The sequence below is a fragment of the Erythrolamprus reginae genome, chromosome 1 (assembly GCF_031021105.1).
Source record: "Erythrolamprus reginae isolate rEryReg1 chromosome 1, rEryReg1.hap1, whole genome shotgun sequence".
Classification (NCBI taxonomy): domain Eukaryota; kingdom Metazoa; phylum Chordata; class Lepidosauria; order Squamata; family Dipsadidae; genus Erythrolamprus; species Erythrolamprus reginae.
This window is the reverse complement of record NC_091950.1, coordinates 313,532,081-313,552,183: the sequence shown is the minus strand read 5'-3', so window position 1 is coordinate 313,552,183 and position 20,103 is coordinate 313,532,081. Positions and strand designations below refer to the sequence as shown.

The window sequence follows — 20,103 nt, the reverse complement described above, 5'->3', positions numbered from 1 at the left end:
CAGGTCCCTGATATAGTTTGGGATTAATAATCAGGGGTGGGTTCCACTTACCTTTGCCAATGGTTCTCATCTCGATGTTTCACACACGCACAGTTGCTCTGCTCACACATACGCATGTCCCTTTGTATGATTTCACTTCCGTGTATGCTCCGAAGGCAGATTCAGCCCAAAACACAGCTGAGAAGCTGATCAGCTGTGATTCGAGTGAAGAAATAAAGGTCGGTATTAACCCAGGGGTGGGCAGGAGGGCTCTTTTCACAGCATTATTATTATTATTATTATTATTATTATTATTATTATTATTATTTATTGGATTTCTTTGCCGCCCCTCACCGTAGACTCGGGGCAGCTAACAACAATGATAACAGCATGTAACAATCCAATACTAAAACAACTAAAAAAAACCTTATTATAAAACCAAACATACACGCAAACATACCATGCATAAATTGTAAAGGCCTAGGGGGAAGGAATATCTCAGTTCCCCCATGCCTGACAGCAGAGATGGGTTTTAAGGAGCTTACGAAAGGCGAGGAGGGTGGGGCAATTTTAATCTCCGGGGGCAGCAGGTTCCAGAGGGCCGGGGCCGCAACAGAGAAGGCTCTTCCCCTGGGTCCCGCCAAATGACATTGTTTAGTTGACGGGACCCGGAGAAGACCCACTCTGTGAGACCTAACTGGTCGCTGGGATTCGTGCAGCAGAAGGCGGTCCCGGAGATAATCTGGTCCGGTGCCATGAAGGGCTTTATAGGTCATAACCAACACTGGAACGACAAAAAATGGCCAGAAATTTAGGGAAAAGGATGGTGGCAAGCATAGACCAGCACAGACGGAACCGGATCCATGACACCAAAATTAAGTCAGTAACAGGTCGCTAAGGGGTTTGGCGATTTGTTCCGAACTGGGAGGAACCCACCCCTGATAACAGTGTTTCCAGAAGTTAGACGATTAAAGACCCCTCCCTTCTAAACTCTATAGGTGGATTGACCTGCCAAATGTCCTTGAATTTCTCAATAGAACTTCACTAGTTAGAGCTGCATTCAAGAGATAAACACTTTAAAATATCAAAGCACAGAAAGCCTCTAAGCGCATTCTTATCCTGTGAACTGTTTTTCAGTCCCTGAAATGAACTATGTTTGTTGTCTTTTCATAAGTGTCTACACCTGGAAACCCCAAACTGTCCAATTTAAGTGGGGGGAAATGATTTAATGATTGCTACTGTTCAAGAAATTGAATTGCAAACACTTACTGATCTATTGCACATTGCCCAGAAATCACCCACTAGATCCCAATCTGTGTTTTCTGCCCACCCCAGCTTCAGGCTATTCTCTTTAAAATACATTGGATTGTGCAGTTTTTTTCCCAGCTGACTACTGACAGATGTACTGTACTGGCTTGCTCAGATCTTGTTGATTTCAGTTTTATCTGAAATAATCATGACATCTGTTGCTTGGCAGAATTTTTTTTTTAATGAAAGAAAACTTCTATATCTATATGGAAGTTCAATCTTTTCCCCCTTGCCAACCCATGGTTGTTTCCCCCATGTCCGGATACCACATTGTCTTTTGCTTTTCAAACTTTCTCTTTTTTGAGATCTCACCATCAATAAGGGATCATTTGCATAGTAAAATACATGTACATTCATTAATTCACAAGTTTAGCATTTTGGTGGCATGGTAGCTTGATACTTAGGTATCCTGTATTTTAATATCTTACCTACTATAGAATCTACCCATTTAATAATTTAGCTTTTAAGTCTTTTGGTATTATAGATTTTCTTCATTTAGTAATTATTTTCTATTTGATCTCACTTTAATTTGTGTAACCCACTTAGACCTTTTTCTTTTATCTTATGAACTTAGTAACTTCTTACAAAGCTTGCAAAATTGAGATATACTGTATGTCCACATCTCCATCCCACAAAGGAGTAATAACACCACTAGCATTTCTTATACATTTACCTATAAATACTGTACATTAAATAACCAAAGAGAAATTATTCATCCTCATTTAGTCCTCCTTCAATAATGAATAATTTCCTAAATATCCTCAAATATATACCATTCCTTTCACACAACTAATTTTCAGTTTCATATTTAAATAAAACATTCAAAGCCTATTCACTTAATTGTATGTGTTCTCTTATTTTTTTTCTTAATGACTTGCTAAAGAGTTGAAAGATTGTCTGCGCATCCTGCCTGACTTAAAGCCAATCTGCATTTCCCAATTATTACTCTTATGATCACAACTCAGCTAAACATCTTCCCAGGGACAAATAGATTAATTCCATAGGGTTGGAGTTTTGTTCCCCCCCCCCATTTTTCTTCATTTACTTACTACGTGCATCCTTTTATATGTAACTATAACAAGATGTTTACATTGTCAAGTTAAACCAGTTGCACAGCCACTCTATAAGCAAATCACAATAATGCAACTTTTTTTCTAGTTGCACCATCTACATCTGCAGCCTTGCTATTTTTCTGCAGTTACAACATGTATGTTTTCCTCTTCATCAATAGTTTCAATTCCAGTATTCAACATACATTGATTCTTATACAAGTCTCTAAATAGTTCTTCCGACATTTCCTTATCCATGTTTTATCCCAAATCATTAATGGAATATTATTATTATTATTATTATTATTATTATTATTATTATTATTATTATTATTATTATATTATTACATTCAATGTCCTGGGACTCCTTGTTTAGCCCTCTTCACACATATTCAGAACCATGTTTATTTCTTACAATTTCTGCATTTTTTTTTTCTCTTTTAATCTTAGCCATTTCTTTTTTTCCATCTTTCACAATTTTTGCATTTTTTTCTTTTTCTCAGGCTATACATTATACAATGCATTTCATTATGTTTTACGTGCATTTTTTTCTAACCCACTGATCATCCTTTTTCACACATGGGGTGAATATAACTCCACACACATGTCTGTGGTTGTGGCATCAGCAAGAACTTGTTACTTTTTATTCAAATTACAAAAATAGTGTTACACTCTGTATGTATATGTGTGTGAGAGAGAGAGGAAGAGAGACGGAAAGACAGACAGGCTTGGGGTAGGAATTGTAATAAATGACATGGTGTAATTGCTGTTTTAATCAGTATTATCTCCTTAGCCCTTTTTATGGACAATGTTTGTTGGTACAATTTTGTAGCATTCTTTTCATTCTGTTCCAATCAGCTTTCCACCAGCTTTTCTTACGACCACTTTGTGATCATTCACTATTTTTTTATGAAAATAAAAAATCTATCTTTTATTGTGATCTTTTATAATAAACAATCAAATCAATCATGCTTTTATATCCCTGCCCTTGTATTGTGTATATATGAATAAACTTATGGGAGTGGAGATTCATTCTCTAAACTTGTGGCTTGGTTTCCAAACATTTCATTGCCAGACTAAGTAACATCTTCAATGGAGTTTAAACTCCACTAAAAAGGTTACCAAGCCTAATAATGAAATGTTTAGAACCTGAACATGTTTTTTCCGAACTTGCGGGTTGGTTTCCAAATGAAATGTTTGGAAATCAATCCACAAGTTTGGAGATCAAACCTCCACAACCTCCACCTGACATATTGACCGCCATCGCAAATAAATTTATGCTTCAACTATATGTTAAAAAATAGATCTCCAACCATAGTTCCCTCTAAGCTGAGCAGTGAGCAATCGCTCACTTAAAAATCATCATCAACTCAGAGTTTTCCAAACCTGCCCAGAAGCTGAGAGGGAAAGAGTGAGAGAGAAGGAGAGAGAGAGGAAGAGAGAGAAACAGATAGAAAAAAGAGAGGGAGGAAAAGAGAAAGAAAAAGAATGGGAGTAAGGAAGAGAGAAAGAAAATCAAAATCTAGTTTGAAACTAGCTCAACTATTTAAGTGGCATTTTGATATTGATAGAGTTGCCCTATTATGAGCTCACTGTTATAGACACACAGTACAGTATTTTATTTTGAAATTCTCTGAGGCAAAACAGGGTGGGGTTTTTATTTGTTTGTTTGTTTGTTTGTTTATTTATTTATTATTTCTGTGCTGCCCAGTCCCGAAGGGACTGCCGCTCAGACACTATACTTTTCCGCCCCCCCCCCCAAAAAAAAAATTAGAGGGAACACTGTCTCCAACTAGACCAGAAGTTGAGTTCTGGCAACTGGACTTCTTTTCTTTGAAATGTTTCACTGTTTATTCAAGTAGCATCTTCAGTCTGAGAAAATTAGCTAGAGAGACCCCATATATTTTCTCTAAAGTGGTTTCATTTCACACCTAATCTGAATTAACTTCTTAGGCGATAAGCAGAGAGTCATTAAGGGATCCTTGCTCTAAATCCTTCTCTTAGTTGGGCTGTTGAGTGTAACCTTCCTAGTGAACCTTGAAATGGTCTTGATTTTCCCGCAAGAGTAGCATTAAAAAATGGGAAACAGGTTGGGTCTAAGGTGTGCCAGTATTGAAGGAATATGTTCACTTTAGCATAAACTGTCCATGGTTGACCTCTCCAGATTCCTAAGAGGTCAGTAAGGGGCATGCATAAGTGCACTAGAGTGCCTTCCAACCCCTGTCCTATTGTCTTTCCTATATCCCATATATCTTCTATCCCTATATCTTTTCTTCTATTCTCACATTGATATATTTTATTCCTATACAGTGTATTCTCTTTTCTATTCTTTCTCTAATATATTTTTCTCAAAGGTGTCCTCTATTACCTTCATTGTGTATTATTGTGTATTGGACAAAATAAATAAATAAATAAAATAAATTGATTCCTTCACTCCTCTCTCAAAACATCTATCTTCCCTGTCCAACATGGTGAAAATTATGGTCCTCAGAAAGTGTTATTTTTCTTTTAAGTGGAGATGATGATGATGATGATAATAATAATAATAATAATAATAATAATAATAATAATAATAGCAATAATAATAATTTATTAGATTTGTATGCCACCCCTCTCCGAAGACTCAGGGCAGCTCACAACAATAATAAAACAGTATGACAATGTAAACAAATCTAATATTAAAAAACATCTAAAAACCCCTCATTTAAAAAACCATGCAACACACGCATTTCATACATAAAACTATAAAAAGCCTGGGAGAGATGTCTCAATTTCCCCATGCCTGGCAATATAGGTGGGTCTTAAGTAGTTTGCGAAAGACAAGGAGGGTGGGGGCAGTTCTGAACTCTGGGGGGAGTTGATTCCAGAGGGCCGGGGCTGCCACAGAGAAGGCTCTTCCCCTGGGGCCCGCCAGACGACATTGTTGACGGGACCTGGAGAAGGCCAACTCTGTGGGACCTAATCGGCCGCTGGGATTCGTGCGGCAGAAGACGGTCCAGATATACTTCTGGTTTTCATCCTGTGGTGTGGCTTTTCCTCCTCTTGTGTAAAGGCTGCTTGGTAGCTCCTATAAACACACCTTATATCACTGTGGAAACTTTAGAGTGGACAGGTCTTTGTTTATTGGGGTCTAGGAAAACTTTCCTCGGTCATCTTGCTGCATCCTACTAGTCACAGGACAACTCTCTCTGGCCAATTTGCTGTGACACAATTGCCCACAGACAATTTTGTGCAGGATAACTCAACATGATAAAATGTTATCCATCACTGTTTCTTTTATGTTCTTTCCATTGACAGAAATTGAAATAATATCAAAGAAATAGTGGCCAATAACATTTATCACATTGAGTTATCCCGCAAGAAATTGTCCACAATAAGTTTTCCTGCAGTCAGTTGTTTCACAGTGAGATAGCCAAGAAGGATCGACCAACATATATGATATGTCAAGCCACATTTATAATAGAAAACCTAATATGTAGAATATATATTGCCTTGCTAATGTTGAAGCTGCTACCCCCGTGATGAATTTGTAAGTCTCTGGACAAGTTAGTTCTTTGAGGTGATGCCATGTAATTACGTATATATCTTCCAGTATATGTCTTAAAATATTTGTGAGGAAATTTCTTATAATGGTGACTAATACCACTCGCTTAGGTAGGCAAAATGCAGATGGAGAGTTTGCAAGCTTTCCCATGGACCCATGCCAGTGCACCTGAATAATCCCAACCTAAAAACTCCTACCAGTTGTGAAATGAGGCAATTAATGAGCTGATATCACCGACACTTTAATTGAAGGATGTCCATCCAGATGTTAGCAAATACCGAATTACTGAATATGCAGCTACCTGAATGTAGATTTGAATGAATGGGAAACTACTTTAAAATAAAATTGTCTGGGGTTTTGCTTTGCTTTGTTTTCAGGGGGGGTTTTAATCAGTATTTTCTATTTTTTAACTCAGGACTTTATATTTTGTTTCATAATACCCATTTAATAACTCCTGTATTTAATACCCATTTAATACACTCAGCATTACTGGGTGTAATATCCACTCAGTTACATTTGAGCTGCCTACCTGCTGAAACTGTTAATTGTGTTTCATGAAAAGATCATTATGAACAAGGGCATGACTTAAGGAAAGACTTAATGAAGTCTCAGGAAAGACTTCATGAACTCAATCTGTATAGTCTAGAGCAGTGTTTTTCAACCAGTGTGCCGTGGCACACTAGTGTGCCGCGAGACATAGTCAGGTGTGCCGCGAAGCTCAGAGAGAGAAAGAAAGCAAGAGAGAGAAAGAAAGAGAAAGAAAGAGAAAGAAAGAGAGAGAGAAAGAAAGAAAAAGATACAGAGAGAGAAAGAAAGAAAGAGAGAGAGAAAGAAAGAGAGAGAGAGAAAGAGAGAGAGAAAGAAAGAGAAAGGAAGAAAGCAAGAGAGAGAAAGAAAGCAAGAGAGAGAGAAAGAGAAAAAGAGAAAGCAAGCAAGAGAGCAAGAGAGAGAAAGAAAGCAAGAGAGAGAGAGAAAGACATAGAGGGAGGTAAGGAGGGAGAGAAAGAGAGCAAAAAAGACAGGAAGGAAGGAAGAGAAAGAAAGAGGGATGGAGAGAGAGAAAGAAAGAGGAAGGAAGGGAGAGAGAGATAATTTTTTTGTCCAAACTTTTTTTAGCCCCCCCTCCCGCCCCGCTCAATGTGCCCCAGGGTTTCGTAAATGTAAAAAATGTGCCGCGGCTCAAAAAAGGTTGAAAATCACTGGTCTAGAGGACAGAAGGGAAAGTGGGGACATGATTGAAACATTTAAATATACTAAAGGGTTAAATAAGGTTCAGGAGGGAAGTGTTTTTAATAGGGAAGTGAACACAAGAACAAGGAGGCACAATCTGAGGTTAGTTGGGGGGAAGATCAGAAGCAACGTGAGAAAATATTATTTTACTGAAATAGTAGTAGATGCTTGGAACAAACGTCCAGCAGACGTAGTTGGTAAATCCACAGGAACTGAATTTAAACGTGCCTGGGATAAACATATATCCATCCTAAGATAAAATACAGGAAATAGTATAAGGGCAGACTAGATGGACCATGAGGTCTTTTTCTGCCGTCAATTTGCTATGTTTCTATGATATCCTGAAAGAGAGTATGAACGTGATAGTCTAAACCAGTGTTTCCCAACCTTGGCAATTTGAAGATATCTGGACTTCAACTCCCAGAATTCTCCAGCCAGCATTCGCTGGCTGGGGAATTCTGGGAGTTGAAGTCCAGATATCTTCAAGTTGCCAAGGTTGGGAAACACTGTTCTAAAGATTAAAAGTATTAAAGGGCAATGGTAGAATATACCCATCTGATCTGTTAATCTCTGATCATTAGGTGAAGATAAGAAACCACAAAGCGTTTAAATCACTCTCTCTCATTATGTTTGTACTTAAACACCATCGCAGGGTAAGCAAGCTGCTAACCTACAGATATTTTTAACGTCAGCTCCCAGGATGTCTTCCCAAATTGGCTGGGGCTGGTAGAATTTAAACCCAAAACATTCTACGCAGCAGCTGATCTGACTACACTACCACCATTACAGTAGGCTGATGTAAAACCCATGGCATATGAATCTATATAAAACACAGGTGTCAAACTTGTCGCGTCGCATTGCCATCACATGACATTTTGTGATGCTTTTGTGATGTGGAGCTGGCCGTGGCCTGCGTGTGATGCATCCAGCCCATAAGCCACTAGTTTGATACCCCCTGGTACAGAATGAGACCCCAAAGCAGCACTTGTCTTGGCCTTCATGTTCGGGCAACACTGTTTAATATATTTTCTTTTTGATATGTTGGATATTGATTAGTATTAAATGTTTAGTTATGTAATTTTTTAAATTATTATGCTTATTGTATCTTTCCCAACCAGATGCTATCTGAATGTGCTAAACTTTTAACTCTCGTGACTTTACAAGAGTTTCAGTTGCTGTTGGGTTTTATTTTAGAACTGAATACTATAGTCCAGTTTAAAGAAAAAAATTATTTTGAGTTTTTAATTAAAAGCAAAACATCAGAGACATGATTATCCAAGTTCTGCTACTCTGCTGTTGTGACCTTTCCTGGACCAGGAGGCCCTTGAGACTGTGGTTCATGCCCTTGTTACTACCCTCTTGTTAAACTAATGGGAACATCCTTTAAAAATAACCCGGAAGTAACAGCCAGCACAAAAGATGGTTGCTTATCTAAGGACAGGTGCCAACCTATTTACCATAATAACACCTTTGCTGTTGGAGCTGAACGAGCTCACAGCAAAGATCCGGGCCAAGTTCAAATTGCTTGTTCTTACCCATAAAACCTCTATAGTATGGCTTGGATCTTCACTACCTTTTAAACTATCTGCTTGCACAAGGGGCCTTTGTCGGTTGTCACTTCCTGAGAGAGGGAGCTGGGTGCCTGGAGCATGATACTTGCCCAAAGCCCCCTCCCTTCTAATACATAAGCAGGTTAGTACAAGTGCACTAGAGTGCCTTCCGTCCCCTGTCCTATTGCTCTCCTATATCTCCTATACCTTTCTTCTATTCCTATATCTCTTCTATTTTTTTCATTGATATGTTCTATTACTATATCTTCTTTTCTATTCTTTCTTAGATATATTTTACTATGAGTATATCCTCTATAACCTTCATCATGCATTTTACTATGTGTGTGTATATATATACAGTATATATACCCACTAAAACCCTCATTGTGTATTGGACTGACTGACTGACTGACTGAAATAAATAAGGTTGTCAAAATAGTATTCTGGGGAGGGGAGAAGTTGAGTAGTGAATGTCAATATTTTATAGATTATTGTGTTTACATTGTTTTACATAGCTGATTATCTATGGCATAACTGTCAAACTCAAAGTGTCATGTTGCCATCACGTAATGTTTCGTGATGTTTTTCCCCTTCACAGGGCTGGGTTGGGTGTCTCCTACACGTGATGTACCCAGCCTGCAGGCCACCAGTTTGACACATCTGGTCTATGGATATTCTCAATCATCCAGGTCATGGTTGTCTCAAAGGGCCTTTTTCCAAAAAAGCAACGGACTTTCTTTGGGTTGTTTGTTTTTGAAACATTTCCCTTGTTATTTATTTATTTATTTATTTATTCATTCATTCATTCATTCATTCATTCATTCATTCAATTTTTATGCCACCCTTCTCCTTAGACTCAGGGCGGCTTACAACATGTTAGCAATAGCACTTTTTTAACAGAGCCAGCATATTGCCCCCACAATCCGGGTCCTCATTTTACCCACCTCGGAAGGATGGAAGGCTGAGTCAACCTTGAGCCGGTGATGAGATTTGAACCGCTGACCTTCAGATCTGCAGTCAGCTTCAGCGGCCTGCAGTACAGCACTCTACCTGCTGCGCCACCCTGGCTCTGAAGAAGCTTCTTTAATGAGTAGCGAAATGTTTTCAAAAGGAAAAAAAAAGTCCAAGTTGCCTTTTGGAAAATCACTTTTAAGACATACAATTGGCAGTTAGAATCAGGAGGCACATTCATGATTGCAAATAAGCAATTTGGAGGGCACCAGATTGGGGAATGTTGCTCCTGACAATATGTGTACTTTTTTTTATTTTTTGGTCTCTCATTATTATCTCCACTACTGAGATTAATGTATCTGTTCTCCTCAGGATACTTATAGTATGGAATCTGATTCTTTGACAGCCCTATCTCAACTCAAACAACTGCACAACACTCTTTCTGGGTCTAACAGACAGACCTTTGGAAATTATTTTGGGACAAAAGATCCTCCATTTTTTTTTAAAAAAAATGTTTCTTTAAGTGTGCCTTCTTCCTTAGAGATATATACTTACCAGTTACAAAAAACCCCAGCACCCTGCCTTATTGAAAATCTTTGTGAGCTTAATAGTCACTAGAATAGTAAATGCAAAACGCTGTTAAATGAGCAGAGTATTCTACTTGGCTGGAATTAAAGAGCAAGACCAATGGAACAAGGATGACATATGATCAAAGATAATATTGCTTATACCTGTTCTTTAAGATACAATACAATTGCTTCAGTGCAATCTTGAAATGGAAATTCCTACTGAACCAAACAAGAAATGATGACTGATGAACAGCAGCGATATTTTAAAGTGGTAATACATGGGGATTGCCTTGTGCCACTTCCCCAAATTATTTAAATGGAAATACTGGATTAGCTAACCTTGTGGCAGGTCTATTAGTTATACTCTCCGACTGTTCCTGAGTAAGTAAGTAAAGATGGGAATGAAAACAGATGGTTTTTATTTAAGATTTTGTGTAATGGCTCACTCTCAAATTGCTTTTTTTAAATAAAAGCATTGATTTAACAAAAAGGGAATAACAAAAGTTTTACTGTTTTATCTTTTCGCAGGCAGCTTCATCCCAATAGGAAATGCTGTCAGCCAAACACCGTCAACCAGACTACACTTGGTAAGAAGTAGAATTTTAGCTCCTTTCTGCAAGAAAAAAATATTAAAGTTTACCAAAATACTCTTCAAAGATTACCACTGAATAAAAGCTTTCTTCCACTTGCCTTCAATTACAAAGACTTTCCTCCAGAAAAGCTGTCTACTTTCCATAATAACAAAACCGAAGAATGAACAGTATAATATTCTCTCTCCTTGTAATTCATTTTAATTAGATAAACAGTGATGTCAAATTCTCCATCTTCACTTTAAAACAAAATACAGACTTGTGGAGAATATGTCAAAAAGGAAATTTTAACTGGAATGTTAATTGCAGTTTGAGACAAGAAGATAATTTATCTTTTGCTAATTTATTAACTTAAGCATAGCTGTTTTTGTTGTTGTAAGTGTTTGGAGAAACTATAAGGAGACTGATTTAAAAAGGAAAGAAACATTCTTTTTTATTTGCAACAGGTTATTAGGTCAAGTTCAGTTTTTTAGGTTTCCTTTGTTGGATTTTTCTAACCTGAAAAGAAAGGTTCTTTGAAAATTCTATAAAATTTAATCATATCTCATTACATACCATTGTCAAGACTCATTCAAATTTGCAAAAAATACTTTAATTTCTTATGGATTGAGCATTTGTAGCAATCTTGAATAACCATAGCAAGAAGTCTGATTGGAAGAGGTCTGACAGCTGTCTCCCTGATCCATCAATTTTTCTTGTATTGCCATTTCTTGTTTTACAATCTGTCCTCCAAGACTTGATTAGAGATTTTTAAAAATAGCAAGTTTAAACTACCAACTGAGTTCTCTCTAGAAGTTTTTGTTAAATAGCTAGTCTTTCAGCTTTTAAAAAAATAAAATTGTTGCAACAAACATGATACACAAGCATGCTAGTAGTTTAAAATTATATTGGGTTGAGCATTAAAAATAAAAACAAGAATAAAAAAGAAAAAAATTAAATTAATTTTTAAAGTAGTATCTGTCGGTGGTTTAAATCTGGTTCCTCTAGAAGGGAGCTTATTAAAAGAAGTCCAGGTGGCAAAAGAAAACACAACAAGCAATCCAGCAGGAAGAAAAAAGAACATGAATTTGTATATAAACATCCCTATTCCAATTTTGCCCCTTTTTTTGAGGTGGTTATGAAACAAAGGATCACAGTTGCAACAGTTTGATCAAAACCCTAGTTGGGTATAATTAATTTAAATCAATTTACAACTCAGAGCACTTTATAAAGCATGTTTGATTATCTTTTCAAGTGGGGCAGCCTTATAAATTGCTAAAATTAATTAATTAAGTTTCCCCTGGATTTTGGCTACCATATAGTATTCCTTTGCAAACCAGAAATGCCAAATCCTGGATTAAATCATGGTTTAGATGTATAAACTAGGGTTTTGGGGGGTGTAATTGTTCTGTATTGAGCTACAGTGGCCCACAAAACTGTACAGCAACAGTTATCATCAGATACATCAGTGCAGAAATCCATTATGCTATTTATTACTTTTTTCTTTTTAATTGAAGTGGTCTGATTTTTCTTGTAACAGTATGCAAATTAACATCTTTTAAAGTCAAAAGGATGTTTTCTGATTAAAGAAAAACGGATTGAAATAGTTGTACAGCCTGACTAATGTTAGCTGTTGAATTATTTAATCTGTTTTTCAATTCATCTTTTTTAAAAATGAAATTCTTATAAGCTTTGTTACACCAGCTGTGTTTGCATTTCATGCACGTATGTTTGTACATTGCAGATTTCAATAAAGTACAGTCTGGCACAGTTTTTCCTCTAGGCAGATTATAGATTCCCATGCTCATTAAATCTTTGAAAGACTATAATCAAATAAGGATCACAGTTATCCGAAAACTCAGGAAAGCAGCAGCAGTATTCCTTACAATAATTTAATGATTCATATTATATAATAGACCAGAGTTTTGTTATTTCTTAACATTTGAATTACTGCTGCTTTTTCTCCTTTCTGTTTCAAATTAGGCCATTTCAGTATAAATCTACAGTATTGGTAAGGGTTCTGATTCTGTAAAGAGCTTTGTCCTCCTGTGGTCCTTTATGCTTTCCATGCTGGTTCAGAATATCAAGGACCCCCCCCCTTTTTTTAACCCCATTATCATTTATATAAATAAATCAAAACAACAGGTACACCAGTTGCGGCCCTATTTGGACCGGGAGTCACTGCTCACAGTCACTTATGCCCTCATCACCTCGAGGCTCGACTACTGTAACGCTCTCTACATGGGGCTACCTTTGAAAAGTGTTCGGAAACTTCAGATCGTGCAGAATTCAGCTGCAAGAGCAATCATGGGCTTCCCTAAATATGCCCATGTTACACCAATACTCCGTAGTCTGCATTGGTTGCCGATCAGTTTCCGGTCACAATTCAAAGTGTTGGTTATGACCTATAAAGCCCCTCATGGCATCGGACCAGAATATCTCCGGGACCGCCTTCTGCCACACAAATCCCAGCGACCAGTTAGGTCCCACAGAGTTGGCCTTCTCTGGGTCCCGTAGACAAAACAATGTCGATTAGCGGGACCCAGGGAAAAAGCCTTCTCTGTGGCGGTCCCAGCCCTCTGGAACCAGCTCCCACCAGAGATCAGAATTGCCCCCACCCTCTTCGCCTTTCGTAAGCTTCTTAAAACCCACCTCTGTCGTCAGGCATGAGGGAACTGAGATATCCTTTCCCCCTAGGCCTATACAATTTATGCATGGTATGTTTGTGTGTGTGCTTGTTTGGTTTTTAATACAGGTTTTTTTTAGTTATTTTAAATATTAGATTTGTTATATGCTGTTTTTATTATTGTTGTTAGCGACCCCGAGTCTATGAAGAGGGGCGGCATACAAATCTAATAAATAAATAAACAAACAAGAGTCCATTTGGGCGTTGGGTGCCCAGAGTCTAGCAGCTTATAAATCTAATAAAATAAATAAAATAAACAAACATACCTAATACTTCTTCCTCCTTCAGCCTTGTGTTAATGTGTGAGAGAATGATTGGTCCAATGTCATCCAGCCAACTTTCATACCTAAGGCAGGACTAGAACTCACGTTCTTCTGGTTTACTAATCTGATGCCTTAACCACTAGACCAAACTGGTTTTCATGTCCCGTCCCCCCCAAACGTTTAGAATAGGGACACTGGAGAAGCTGAGAACAATCCCTGTTTAGTGTATTTCTCCACCTTTATAAGCAAGAGTATTCCAAGCAGGAGAGTATTTAGGAAATACCACATTTGAAAGTATTTTACATCAAATCTCTTTTTCTCATAACTTGGATTTTTTTTCGCCACACTGTTCAGCATGAAACATAACCAATTCAACTGAGTCTCATGTCAAGTTATGTTATTAACTGCAGAAGTTATAATGAGTATATTTATATGACAAGCTGAGCCATACTGAGAACTAATCATGGTAACCCTCTTATCCAGACATGTAGACTTCAATTCCCAGAATTCTCCAGCCAACATAGCTTGGTATACTATGGTTTGTTGGTTTATCCACAGTGTAGCTGTTACTCCAAATATTTCAGTTTGCTGAGTAACAGGGAAGCTGCAGATAACTATTAAGTCTTTCTTTGTCAGGATTATATCCTAAGGGGTTATGCCCAGGGGTGGACAGCAGTCACAACAGGATGGAACACCGTTCCAGCGGCGGAAATGGAGCTGCACGTACAGCTCCAACACTGCCAGCCGTGCACGCAAGATTCAGCTTTTGCGCATGCGCAGCAGCTGAATCTCGCCGCCCCAGCCAGCAGCAACAGTGCCCTCCGTGCTCCAGCCGTGCAGCCTGCTGTGCTCTCCCACGCATCTCTCAGACCAGTGATGGTGGCTGCCCCGAGCGAGTTGTGGCCTTTGGGAGCACAGCGCTGGAAGCCCAGCCCGGCACCGCTTTCCCCCAGACCTGGATGAATCTGCTGCTGCTCAGAGGGCAAGGGGAGCAGACAGAGCCCCCCTCCGCCAAGCAAGATCCTCCCTCCTCCTTGCACAGGTAAGATGTCACGGTGGTCTCACTTGTGCAGAAGTGTTGGAGGGAGGATATCGCTTGGTGGAGGGTCACTCTGTCTGCTTCCCTCCCCCTCCGCTGCTGCAGCCAATTCGTCCAGGTCTGGGATCGGTGGAGAGCGGCGCACTGCCAGACCGGGCCTCCAGCGATGTGCTTCAGGCCACGACTCGTTTGGCCGCCCCATCACCCTGCCAAGAGATGCCTGCTGTGGCACAATAGAGTACAGCTGTGTGGGAACGCAAGAAGGAGGCGAGGCAGGTTCTCGCGACTCGGCCAGGGGAGGAAAGATTAATGAAAACAATGCTGAAATATAGTTTTGTTGTTTTTTGTTTACATTTAAGTGTAGACCCAAGATTCCCCCCTCCCCCAATAAATCTTCCAGATGTGCTGCACTTTAGTTCTGGTAATTCCCAACTGAGGTAAATGTTGATTTGAATCTGAATATTTTCTACTAAACCGCTTTTTCTTCAGAATAATTTCCTACATACTCTTCCAAAATGTTGCAAATTACTTAGATGCTATTTTTACAGTGCGTGACATTTCCATACAAATTTCTCCCAAAAGCCAGGAGAAATATTCTATTATTTATTTCTGCCGGCTCAGATTTTAAAGGCTTCCCTTGCATAAAACCACAAAATGTGAACATGGCATGCACCAGCCTGCTGCATCCATTCAGATTGGATTGTAGCTTTCACCAATTCTAACAAAAGTAACTTTAAAAATGTATAGATGTTATAACTATTTGTTCATTTCCTGTCCTATGGAGAACAGATCTCCAGCTATTTGGTGATGGGAAATGGGGCTTATGAGCATTGAAGTCTCCATGTTTCCCATCCCTGTACATTGAACAAATGTATGAAGGATTAAATGTGTGGAGCAAAGCTTCACGTGAGATCCAAGATGAAGGGAATTCTGCTCAATATAACAAGACAAAATAGCCCATAATCACAATGGCATGCAAACCTGTGCATGTCTTTTATCCCCCCAATACAAGATTGTGTCTGAGATTTGAGGCAGACTTTAAACCATTACAATGGAGTCCATATTTCTTTCTGAGTACAATGTTGGGCAGGAAAGCACATATTCCTTTAAGAGAAAGCCCTTTGGAGCCACATTTTAATAACCCTTTAACACAACATCTGGGTGCATTCAAAATATCCCAAGGCATCCTGAAGCTTTAAATCTGTTATTTCCTAAAGCTTACCTCAGCTCCTGGTTGTTTGATGGAATTTTTTGGAGAGCTCAGAACTATCATCTTTTTAAAAAGAATTATAATGAGAATAACAGTAATAATCATCACATTGACTCATCCCAGAGTAACAAGAGTCACTCCTTCCCTTTGGGTAAAATTCACAGCCTCTGCAAATGTTGCCGTTCTGCAAATATTTGTATTACGGAAAGAGCAAAGAAGAGGTTGTAACTTTTCTTGTCATGGCGGCTTTGAGATGATAATGTGGTAAATCAGGTGGTTCTGTGGTCTAGGGCTATTGTAGATGTATTTGTGACAAATCTGTGTGTGTTTACACCCAAAACCAATTTTTGTTTAGAAATGAAGGAGTAGTTGTAGAGCAAACAAGAACCTAGCAAAGGGTGTTTATTTGCCGTATTTACGGTATAGGCTATCCACTCTGGGAGGCATACAGGCTAAAAGCATAAAAAAGTGTTTCTCAAACAGTCAAAACAATAAAAAAAAGAAGAATCAATGGCTGAAAGGAAAACAAGAAACACTAAATCAACAACGTTCTAGCCTAATATAAGGAGGATGGACTGGGTCTTTCAGACTCACGTAAAAGAGGGCAGGATCAGGGCTATTATGTTCTCTGGTGAGATGTGATCAGGAGCAGGCTACCATTCCCGGCCCTACCGGAACAGGCTAGGAGTGTGCCCCCGCTTCCCCTCCTTGCATGTGCGTTTGCACGAGCATGATATCCAGGGTTTTTTCGCTTTTGTGCATGCGCAGAAGTGAAAGGAACCCAGAAATCAGCTTCTGCGATTTCCAGGTTTTCCATGATTTTCGGGTTTTTTCACTTCTGCGTATGCGCAGAAGCAAAAAAAACCTGGAAATGGGCAAACAAATAAGTGCCCGCTCACCGCTGCCCACCGCCGTTTGCCCTCCCCCACCGCCTGCTTCCCATCGTTCACCTCGCTTGCCTCTCGCTCTTGGGGCTGCCTGTGTCAGCACAGGCAATGGAGGGATCCGGTGTGAGAGGCGAGCAAGGGGCAAACGGCGGAGGAAGGCAACGCTCATGGCGGGGCAAATCAGGCATAGGTCTGGGGAAGCGCTGATGGCGCATGCACGCATGTGGATGCCGGCATCGCCACTGGAGCTAGCCTATGCACTACATGGCCATAACCGGAACCCCGTTCCCCACCGTTGAGGCCGGGGCCCACCACTGGATGCAATACCATTGGTCAGATGCCATGTCAGAAAAAGCACATGTCCTAGATCCATCTGATGGCATTCCTCGGTCAATGGAATCTGAAGCATGCCGATTCTGTCAAATAAAGCGAAAGATGGTTCCTTAAATAACAGGTTCTCGTGCCACGAAAGGCTTTATAGATTGCAATCATTAAATGATTTGGTGGAAACTAGTGACAAGGCAGGAAGCTGTAAGTAGGATGCTGCTAATACTCTTGATCCCATTTATATGCATAGGTTGATATATAGATATTAGTCTAAAGTAAAACATAACCTTTTAGTAATTGGTCAATATTAAATAATTTTTTTGTAGAACACTAACTTTACAGCTTCATCATTTGCCAGGGGAGATGCTAATTCAATCTCTGTCCAGGAAACAGTAAGTGCTTCATCTCTTTATTGCATTGTACAATGTATTGATTTTTCATTTGTTAAGCTTGAACACTTTAATTAATTCACCTGAATTTTTTTAGACATATATTGGCCCAGATCAATCCAAAGTAAGATGATATATTTCTTTACTTATTTTCGGCCATTATATCACTGATTATTTTGTCAACAGAAAGAAGCCACTGTCACTTTTTAAATACTTTAGCCAAGAGGCAAGGACGTCCTGTAGCTTTTAGTGAAAGCGTACTAATGTTGACTTTTATATTTGTTTGTTTGTTTGTTTGTTTGTTTGTTTGTTTGTTTGTTTGTTTATTTATTTATTTATTTATTTATTTATTTATTTACTAGATTTGTATGCCAACCTTTTTCAAGGACTCAGGGCGGCTAAGAGCATATAATATAACAATACAGTACCAAAGAGGTTTTACCATTTTAAAAGAAGATTTATCAGATTATACTAAATTGTATAATTGTATTATAAAAATAGCAATCCACATTTCCAAATTGATTGTATTGGCTGATACCCATTTTAAATGAAAGAACCATGCTAATGAAAACTTGTTCCTGAATGGTACAAATATTTTTTATATTTATCCATTAGAAATAATAGGAAATGTTGTATTACTCAGCAGTTCACAGTATTTTTTCCCCAAAAGGCTGATGCTCTTATTTTGTTTGTTTGTTTGTTTGTTTATTGATTGATTGATTTGATTTGATTTGATTTGTATGCCGCCCCTCTCCGTAGACAAATAATTGAGAATAAGTGTGTAATCATTACGGAAAGGTTTTGTAAACCCTGATGGGTGGAGGCTAAGCTGTGTAGGCTACCTGGTTGAATATTTGCTGGACATTGAACATTTTTGTTTCAAGCACTTTGTTAGATTTTTCTGAGCACTTAATCTTTAAATGAATGCAAGTTTGCAGAGATGTGGGGTAACTGCATATTTCTGCTTAAGGGCTAACTCTAATGATTTATGTACAAGCTGGTCCACTGGGGAGCCTACAGTGAGTTTTATTGAGTGAAGGGTTGCTTATTTGTTTTAGTTGATTCTCAGACAGATGTGACTTCCTGAGAGTGAGTTAATAAGGAAATCAACCATATACATTAATATAAGGTTATAGCTACTTTTGAAAAAAGAAATCAAAACTTTAATCAGTGCTTGTTTAAATTGAGCTAAAATACCTGAAGGCACTAAGCGATGCAACTATGCAGGATTATGTGTACAATATCTGGTTTAAGTAATTACAATCAATTTCCGAAGTAACAAGTGTGCTTTGTAAGTAAACCATATATGGTATTACATTGAAAAATAATCATTTAATATTTATTTTGTTTAAAAAAATGTAAGAGAAAGTGTAATTATTTACTGTTACAATAGAAGAGAATATATGGTGCTCAGAGTTGAACTGGGGAGTCCTTGATACTCTCTGAGTTTGGCGGCTTGCTTGCTTGCTTACAGATGTTTAATTACCCATGCAGGTAACATCATCATCACTGATAACATTACCTAGTTTGGAGCATCTATAGGCAAGCAAAAAATAAGCTCATAGAGCACTAAAGATTTATCCATTTAAAGTTAATTAGGATCAGTTGCCCATTATTTTTTACACCAATAATTCATAGAATTTTAGATATTGAATGTATTTTAAAATTGGTTCATGTTCTGATCATTTAGCATAAATGTAGAATGAACACTGAGTTCCTGGTCTCTCTTATTAGAAGGTTGAGGACTACCATATTTTTCAGAGTATAAGACACACCTTTTTATTCCCCCCCAAAATGTGAAAACTTGGATGCATCTTATACACTGAATGTAGACCCACCCACCCCCACCCTTTGGCCCTGCCTCCCAGCAATTTACCTCTTTACAGCAAACAGCGCAGAGCCTGTTAAGCCAAGCAACTGATTATCAGCTTCCCAACCCTCAGTTGATTGAAGTAGCAGGCAGGCTATGTACTGAAACAGAAACTAAAACTGCAAGGAGGCAAATTGCTGGCACTGAGAGGCAGAGGCAGAATTTAATTTTCTTGTGCTAGTCAGTTGCTGAAACTGGATGCAAAGAGGTAAGTCAATAACTATAAATGTCTGTAGAATGTTCAAAGCATTAGACTTATTTTTTAAAGACTGCTTTATTTTGTTCTAGACAACTTAACAAAATGAAGGAGCTTTTTAAAACAAATTCTTAGTCTGAATAGACCCAGTGCTATTGTATCTTCTTTTAAATAGTAGAGAATAACTATACTTCCAGAAAGCCACATCCATTTTAATAGCATCTGTACAAGTATAGTCTGAAATATAACAGTATCCTGTTTAGCATTAAGATAAGGCAGCTGAGTTAAATCCTGACTTAGTCATGTTTAGAGTAGATCTATTTAAACAATTGGAATACATTTAAGAAAGCTTTCTGGCATTAATATACTGCCATAAGTACATTTCTCCAATTCTTTGCTATTTTTATGGGTCAGGCACACATGGACAGAAATACACCGCAAGCAGTGTATATATTATCTGTGTTGTTTGCTGTTTGGCAAATTATTG

General features: G+C 38.4%; 1 protein-coding gene across 5 annotated transcripts in view; it reads left to right on the top strand.

The window, feature by feature from the left end:
• The window catches only part of AHI1 (Abelson helper integration site 1), a 96,011-nt gene that overhangs the window by 62,648 nt on the left and 13,260 nt on the right, over positions 1-20,103 (top strand). For 4 of the 5 annotated variants that reach the window (XM_070733569.1, XM_070733565.1, XM_070733567.1 and 1 more), the window contains exons 20-21: positions 10,709-10,767; positions 17,488-17,553. In XM_070733569.1, the coding sequence (XP_070589670.1) occupies positions 10,709-10,767; positions 17,488-17,553 (125 nt within the window). The remainder of the gene's footprint in view (positions 1-10,708; positions 10,768-17,487; positions 17,554-20,103) is intronic. The other variant, XM_070733568.1, reaches the window with a different exon arrangement.